Source organism: Cupressus sempervirens, chromosome 3, assembly GCF_028749045.1.
Source record: "Cupressus sempervirens isolate cs-2001-9-10 chromosome 3, ASM2874904v1, whole genome shotgun sequence".
Lineage (NCBI taxonomy): Eukaryota > Viridiplantae > Streptophyta > Pinopsida > Cupressales > Cupressaceae > Cupressus > Cupressus sempervirens.
The window spans coordinates 693240922-693250133 of NC_143120.1; the positions used below are offsets into that span (position 1 = coordinate 693240922).

The window sequence follows — 9212 nt, forward strand, 5'->3', positions numbered from 1 at the left end:
TAGCTAAATCACTAAATCCATGTGCCACAGCCAGGGATATAATTCTTGGACACTAAAACACATGATCAAGTGCAATTGCATATAATATCATAGCTAAAGAAAAATGCATTAAATACCTAATTAATCCATTTACATCACTCACGTACACATAAAACATAAGGATACAAGAATGAAGTAAATAACCATAGTATAAAAATCCATCACATAACATAATCAGAGAATAAGTCCAAATACCAGGAAATCAGATATCATCATAGATCTACTGTCATCTCAAAATGACATCAACATGCAAATATGATAAACTAAATAACATAGCAGTAAAGCATCTATGGTACTAAGTCAAATTATGACATTCGACCCTCAGGTCATCCCAAAGTACATAAAATAAGAGTATCAAGTATCTCTTGAATAAAAAAATAGACAAGGTACAAAATGCAAACACGAGAGGCACAACAAACTCTCAAGTTTGTGTGTGTTGTCAATTATGAAGTAGTTTATTGTCAATCTAATTAGCTGTCATTTAGGAATGTTGTTGAGTCAAGCTATTGTATAAATTGACATCTATTATTCAATAAAAATAAGTTGGAAGTTCTTTCTTTCTCCTCTTTATTTTTGTTGTTTTACTTTTCCAATAATCATTACCCTCATGATAGACATGGGCAATCAAGAATTCTTTCTATTTTTAATTTCCTCCAAATTTCGATGCAACTTGTTGAAAGCTTTAAATTAACATCTTCCCTATGAGAATAACATTTACCACAAATTAGGGGTCACCCTCTTGGTTGATATTGTTACACTATATGAATATTAAATCTAAACTTGGCTTAATAAGGTTGCATGGAACTCTACTTTATGGTTGGTTGCAGTCCCCAATCATATTTTGACTATTTATAGCACTAATCCCTCATGGTTCCTCATGCCACACCTAGGGCTTGCATGCTACTACTCTGTAAAATTTAAATTGTATATATCCTATGCCTGGTGGATTTGACATAATGGCCTTCACCATATTTACAACAACAAAAAACCCTTCCCCACATGTACAAAAAAATAGGTCATTTAACCTGATGAATAAGAGAACCTTCGAATGTTCTTATTTGAATTGTTTATCTTTGTTTTATTAATTAAGATCTATTCTTATACTCTTTATACAACTAATAAATTAAATTAAGTTAAACTAGTATAGATATATTTAAAAATCTATCTAGAGAACTGTGGATAGATATCAATTATAAAATGATCAATTTTATTTCTGTTAATTTACATTTATTTATTTTGCATGCACTTAAGTTTTTTATTTTAATTTCTAAAAAAATGATTTTTTATATCTCCAAAGTTTATAATTTTAGCAAATGTTTTATGTAAATTTCATTAAATTATTTTTAAAAATGTACTTTGATAATAATAAATATTATGATTTTGGCATGTAAATGGTTGTCAAATTTAACCTAAAAAGATAAATGTTAACAATAACACACTCACACCATCCTACTCCACCCTTTCTCCCATTGTAGAATGCCTATCGACATTAATTAAATGTAGGTGACAAACATCATTATAGTTTTCAGAGAGAAAGTGTTGTGAGAATGGCTAGTGGGAGCTACCAATTGTTTTACAGCAAACTAAAAATGTTTGAACTATACTTCAATACAATGAAGTGTTGGATGTACTCCCAAAATGATAGTTTTGTTGGCCATTTCAAGGTCCAAGGTTTAGGGTGTAGGGTGCAAGGTTCAAGGTCTAAGTTCTTGCTACAAGGTGAAGGGTATCCATGGTGAAAGGTGCATGTTATGTGTCACTCGCTACACTTTTGACAAATATAAAATTTTAGAAGATTTTCAAATGTGCAAATAATATTTTTTCCACCTCCTTTTTCATGAAAATTAATTTGTCAATTTTTTTGCAAAAAATTATTGTATATTTTACAATGTCAAAACTATACTAGTTAGTTTATGAGAAAGTTATATGCTTCTTATGTTCTTTTCTTGAACAATCAACCACTTTTTAGTCCCTACCTTATTTATAAGGCAGGGTACTTATGTTCCCGGATGCTCAAGGGCAATAATTTCGTGCGCTCGCAAAATCGAAACCATAAAGTTAAGAGTGTTTTTATTTAAAAATTATTTTCTCTGTACAAATTCCAATTTTTTAATTGGTCATCGAGATTTTTCCTGGGGGTTATGGCATTTGAAAAATAGAAATAAAAAAGAAAAATAACAACCACCGACAGAAGGAATCTAGAAGGCTCAGGAGTCCAAATAACTTATTCCTCCCAAAAAACTGTAGAACTGAATGACTCATTCGATTTTGAGCGCCACAAATGAGGCTACTCTGTTCTTTACACTCATTCTCCTCGTCCCACACTAGCAGACCAGATCCAAATTTCCATTGAAATGTCTAGCACTAGTTAAAAAAAGCCTACAAATTTGATTATGTATCGTAGAAGCATTTTCCCTTTTTCCTTTGAATGCTTCTATACTTCACTATATTCCAAACGAATAGATTCATGAGGCAACTGCAAAATGGTAAGCGAACGAACTAAATTGACTTCTCACCTCCAAAGTGTCTGAAATATTCTTATTGTTTTTTGTAATTTATTTATTTGTTTATTTTAAATTTTAATTTTCAAGTCCATTGATCGTTGGGAAAGCTTTAATGGTTCGAATTTAGTGTGTGAAACTAAAAGCTTGGGAATTCGCTGCAAATATCATTATTGGATGAGAAACTGGAATTGGAAGGTTGGAAGCCAAATGAGCTAGGTACTTAAAAATTACATGATTTGAATAAATAGTATTCTATAGAATATGAAGGAAAACTAAAAGATTTTTTTGGCTTAATCACATTTGGCATTGGCTAATAAAATCTTTGTACTATGCTCAACTCCAATGAATCACCTTTATACCATGCTTGAAAGATTTTGACTCCCTTCAGTGGCCTTGCTTGTGAGCAGCATCCGCCACTGCAAATACATAATCATTTAACTGTCCAAATGTAGTGGTGGCCTCTAGAGGAACCTTGCCATAATTCAGATTTGTGGCTGGAAATCTGTGTACGAATTACAGTCTCCTCACAAATTAATTCCACCCAACTCGCTGCTTAAAGACTGCAGTGAAAGCACTGAAACAAAGACTTCAATGTTTGTGACACAGTAAATTTTACAGAACTCTGTTATTGAAGTTAGTTTGATCTTAATCATCCTCATACTAACACCTTGTACATTGGGAAGAAATGATTATTCAGTGTTCTGTCATAATGTCTGGTAGCTGAACAACTGTTCAGATGCATGAAATTGTTCATGCCACTTATTTTGGAATTGCATGTTAACCACAAAAAACATAACACACGTCATTCATGCCAAAATGATAAAAGGTTAATAATTCTTGTAAAATAAATATTACAAACTAATTATATAAAATTAAAATATCTATACCTATATTTAGTGTTATTGCCTATGAATTTAGACTTATGAATAAAGTAATGTGTGTGATTTAATAATTTTTCTATTTTAGTAGTATTTTAGGAGATTTTAATATATGTTTGTCAAGATAAAAGTATTCTATATATATATATATATATATATATATATATATATATATATATATATATATATATATATATATCAAAGCAATTATAGATCATTCTGTTTTATCTGAAAATGTAATTTGTAAAGCTTAAATTTTAAATTTTTTACTTTTGCGAAAAGAATATAGAATATAATATTATATTTTAAAAATAAAAATATTACCTTTTTTATTAAAAAATAGTAGTTGTTATATGTAATTACAAGCATAGAAAATGAAATTTGATTTTACAATGCAAATATTTGATTTTATCTTATTTAATTTCAACCTTGAATATGATTGGTTTAATATTTCATTTCTTAAAATCTCTAAAATAATAAAGATTTATTTAAGTATTTTGTACATAGTTGGAATATAATTCTTTTATCCAAATCACTATATTTTTAATGGTTGGGTTCATGAATTAAAAAACAAACTTCGGCTGACTTGTTGAATAATGATAAAAACATAGATATTAGTAATGTAGTATTAAAAAAGTGCAGAGTGACTAGAAAAGGTAGATTGATTTTAAATTTGCAAGGAATAGTTTTTTTAGCTTATAATTTGGATTGATTTTTTTATTGGTGTACATTAACTTTGATTAGAAATTTAAATTATTTTTAATTTTATCTAGTTATATCTTCAAATGATTGGCAATTGCTACTTATTAAATACAAAAATATAACAATTTCCATTGAATTTAATTCCACAAGTGAATAATGCACTTTTGAAAAGAATATTTATCTATATGGCATCTGTTTTAATTCCAGATCAACCATGTGATGAGATAGCTAATTCATCTGCATAAGAAAATAAATGTTTACAATCATAGTTAGAACTCTATTATGTTGTCTTTCTCTTTTGAAGATCTTGCTTTTTCTTTATTTAGTCCCTCTACTTCTTTAATACAACAAGTTCGTCTTGCACTTTTAACAAAAGGTAGGGACTCTAGCTCCACCAGAACTCTTGTTATTTTAACTTTTTTGTTTTGATATAATGTATATCATATCTCAAGCAAACCCTAAGTATTCAATGGTCGTGAAGGCCTATCACTATCTTCTCTAGTATCATGGCCTAGCTCATAAAATAGTGATATGTAAGTAATTAAAAAGAAGAGGCAACACGTGCACCAATGGCGTCAGCGACGAAGGGAAAAAACGTGCAATTTATTACCTTACTAGAAGTATATCCCGTTACCATTGCTTTCGGCGGATGTTATCCCATCGCAATTACAACTCCACGAGATTTTAACAACAGGGGATTCGAACCCGGGTGGATAAGAGAGCAAGGAATCCGTCGAAACACATCCCTGCTACAGCAGTACATTGAAAGATGCGGGCTCGGATAATTTCAAGACAGGCAGGCATTGAAACTGAGAGATGCCGCCGTAGTTTTCGTCAACTTTGCAGTCACTACCCTGCCTGCTCGGACCAAATTTCCTCTGGAATCGTTTGTATCAGGTGACAAAGTAAAACCCATCTCCATTTTCACCGTCTTTTCCAAAATTAGGGCATCCGATTGAGAATTTATGAGAGATTGGAAACAAATATATCTTCCACTTGCTCCTCCCCAACCCATTTGTTCGTATACAGAGACATGGGCTTCTGCTGCCCTGCTTACATCTGCTGTTGCCAGAGCACCCCTCTCATACATTTCTCTTGCACCTGCCAAACCCCAAATTGTTTTATTTCGTCAGATCTCCTCTTTTCCTTTTTCATTTTACTGGTTTAGATTAAAGCAAAAAATGGGTAGAGTAGAGTACCTTTGAGGTAGGCAATTGGGGATGTGGAAATGGAAGAGGAAGAAAAGGCAGGGCCGGTGAGGAAGGCAGGGCAAATGCTCACCATTTTCACGCCTCCCCTTTCTCCCGCCACTCTCCACGCCTCTTTCTCTGCCATTGTCTTTGCCAGTGCATACCACAGCTGCATTCAACATTCTCCCTTTTTGCTCAATGGAGGATGCAACAAAATCTCCTTTAAACTATTCATTACACCAAGCACAATTTCCTTTTCAACTCACAACAACAATTAAATAATGCTTGGCATGAGTTTTGTGATTGCGTATATCTTTTCAATCTGAGAATGGTCCAAGGTAGGAAGGTTTTGAATCACACCGAATCTTTGAATGTCAATGAAAGATTAAAAATCACAATGAATCTTCTGTGAATGATCCAAGCTATTGTTTGAATAATTGTTTTAAACAGATCTTGAAATCAGTACTCTGAATAGAACTGGACCCAATAGAATTGAAATCAGATTTCTTCTTTAGCTTTTTCTCCCTGCAAAGACATGGATCACTCCAGCAATTCTCATCTACCACAAAAGAAGGGTGAGTACCTTGACTGTGCCAGATGCAGGCAGCCAGTGAAGATGTAAATACCAGTCTTCTTACTGAAGGTGTCATTGAGCAGGCTTCAACTACCTTCTCTGCTCCTTTCACTTCTAACTTTGTCATATGCTCCTGCACCACTATATTGTTAGTACAAGACCCTTGCCATTTTTCCAATCAGCAGTACAAATTTATGAAGTTGTTGAAGTCATCTATATCTCTTCTGGGGAAACAGATTTTATCTGATATCCTCTTTCTATTATCAGAAAGAAGAGTGGCTTGAAACATACAATTTTTTACAATTGTTTGAAAACATATTGTTTTCGCAGTTCATAGTATTGTTGTGCATGACTCCTGGAAATTGACATGGTCAAATTTAAAAGTCATGCATAACACATAATTGAACTTTAAAATTAACCTTTTACAGTTTATATAGTATTTGAAAGATTGAATCTAGTACATTTAAGTGAGATGTGACAAGTCATACTCGATAATCTATCAACAGAAAGAAATGATCGGTCATCAGAAAGAAGAGATTCATCTGTAACATCTTATTAAGACATTGATGCATGATATCTTAAACAATATCTATGGTGTTACTAATCACATTCAATGATCTATTTCAGAAAGAAGTGATCCATTATGAGAAAGAAAAGACTGATTAAAAACATCATAAAATTATAGGCATCTTTTGTACTTTGTATATAATGTTATAAATCACATTCAATGATCCATCAGTAGAAAATTAGAAAGAAGTGATTCGTCATGATCTAAAACATCATAAAAAACCATAGACAGATAATTTCATAACAAATCTCTAGCATATTTGTGTACGATGTTACGAATCAGATTCAGCAATCCATCTTCAGAAAGAAAAGACCGAATTGAAACATTATAAAAAACATTGATAATTGATTTTATAAACAATCTGTAATATGTTTATGTAAGATCTTACAAATCACACTTAAATGATCCATTACTAAAAAATAAATTGGTCCCAAACATCATAAAACCGAAAAAAGAACATACAAACTAATTTTAGAAACAATCTCTATTATATTCGTGTATAATTTTACTAATCCACTCAGTCATTCATCATCAAAAACAAGAGCCCAATTAAATTATTATTAAAAGAACACCGTTGGATTTTAAAAACGAGATTTAAACACTGATACAATTTCGAACACAAAAGGAGACAATATTAAGAGAGAAATTTCATCACTCAAAGTCTCTCTCCCAACGTAAACAAGAAAAGGCAATTCTTAAAAAGACTTACAGTGAAACCAGAGACACAGTGAGGATCAACAAAGGAGGATGTATGAAACACTCCATAACATCCATCAAAAATTTCAGAGAGCGCAGAAGCTTCTACAACAGCAACACTGCCCATCACTCCCATCACTCTGTTCCAATGCATTTCTAATTCCTCCATCTCCTTCAATTCCTGCAACTCCTCTGAAAAACAAAAACCAGCATGAAATGGATTAAGACTAAATTTTCTCTGAAAGTACCATTCAAAATCAATCACAGAATCAAGTCTTAGTGTGTGATGTTTAAGTCGTCCGACAAAACACCTGGATTGTCTACAGTTAGACTAACGATGTATCCTTGGCTGAGCAAGTGAAGAGCAATCCAGAGCCCCAAATAAGAAGTACCATTGGTGACACAAACCACTTTTGGTACCTGCTCCATTTTTGTATTTCCCTCAAATGCCTTCAAAGCCCACCCATCTGGTAAATGCTCCCCTTCTTACTTCACAGCTCCCATGAGAGAGCAAAATTACAGCAGGCTTCAATTGTTTTCTGTAAGTTCAAGAAAGAGGGCTTAAAAAAGCACTACAAGTTGTGCATATATGGTTCATGATCTTCAAAAGCTTCTTCACTCACGATATATAGAATAGGCTGAGGGAAGCCGTGAGGACATATGTAGTTATGGTGTGACCGAGAGATTAAAATTTCAGTGACAATGACGTGGGATACATCTCTCTCCTATTCTCCCCTCGAACGACCTTTTCGAAGTTCCACGTTTTTTCCTTGTTCTCTCATCTTTCGTGTGGCAAAGGCGTGGAAGTGGTTAGGAAAAGTGATGTATCTAAAATATTAAGATACTATAGGTAAAATTTGTATATATTTTAATATTGGGTAGTTAGTTATATAAGTATTAAACTGTACACCTTTTGGTCTATTGTTGGAGCATGATTTTAAATGCGAAACATTCCATAATACTATAAAAAAGCATAGCATAAGGTCACCTAGGACTATATATAATATTGATAGAAAAAACTAAAGGGAGTTTATTCTTAGCGAAAATCCTTGAATTTACAGCGAGCTTGGTGGATGACATTGGATCAGTTTTTCAGTGACAAACTTAAACAATTCCGTGTAATTTCCTTCATCTTTCTCATTAATTCCTAAGATCTTTTTCTGCAATGGGCACATGGAGGTGATATAACTATGCATTATCCTTAGACTGGCATGAGAGACAATCACGAGTTTTCCTTAAGTTTAATGACCGTGTCTTTGACCTTTTCCAAGTCATCAATACAACTTTTTCATTTAGAACAAGTCTTATCCTATTGTGTATTATGGCTCCTTTATATATGAGTTTAATGATCTCCTCTTCTTCTATTGCGTTCATAGGTATACGGATGGATTTGAAGGACCAACTTGATTGTTGCTTACATCAGAACCTGGACTCCACCCTCAATTGAATTCGAGAAACACAAGAAACACTTGAATGCACAACACAAATGATGGATATCCATGGCTTAAAGTTGAAACAAGAGGAACTTACTAAAAAACAATGCTCCTTACAGACCGAAACAGAATAACAATTCAAATCATGGGCATCTATTTGCAGCAACCCCATTTCTTCCTCCCCTCCTCCTCCTACTACTCTCTCTGGCGTTGAGAAGCTAGTCCAGACTAAGATAATAGATGAAAGGGTCAGGCATGTCCGTGAGCTAAACCTGAGGGTCTGCGATCTCCCTCTTCCTTGCCCCAAGCCTCTTAAAGTAGGCTATCCCATCCTTAAAGACCAACTGGATATTGTTGACGTCTCACTTGATTGTGCTTGGGTTGGACATGACAATACCCTCTTTATCCGGTTCCTTTCACTTGCTGACCACCTTCGGGCACTTAGGGCAAAGAGGAAACTCTTTTCTCTCCCCATCAAGATTTTTCTTGATGAGGATCTCACCAGATCGCAGGTGGCAGAACTTAAGGAGGCTCGGGCCCTTGTTGTGGCTGCGAGACAAGAGGGAAAATGAGCAATGATCAGAAATCTCAAGGCTGTGATTTGTGACACTTTCCCTGCTAGTTGGGA

The 9212-nt window shown here is 33.6% G+C and overlaps 1 protein-coding gene across 1 annotated transcript; it reads right to left on the reverse strand.

Moving 5' to 3' along the window:
• Window positions 1-4706: 4706 nt before the first annotated feature.
• Window positions 4707-7933, reverse strand: LOC149568632 (cinnamoyl-CoA reductase-like SNL6). The gene is made up of 6 exons (XM_089816753.1): window positions 7897-7933; window positions 7463-7636; window positions 7165-7343; window positions 5831-6020; window positions 5323-5484; window positions 4707-5224 (listed from the first exon to the last, which is right to left on the reverse strand). Exons 1-6 carry the CDS (start codon window positions 7931-7933, stop codon window positions 4911-4913), a joined length of 1056 nt encoding a protein of 351 aa, XP_089672879.1. The 3' UTR covers window positions 4707-4910.
• Window positions 7934-9212: the final 1279 nt, after the last annotated feature.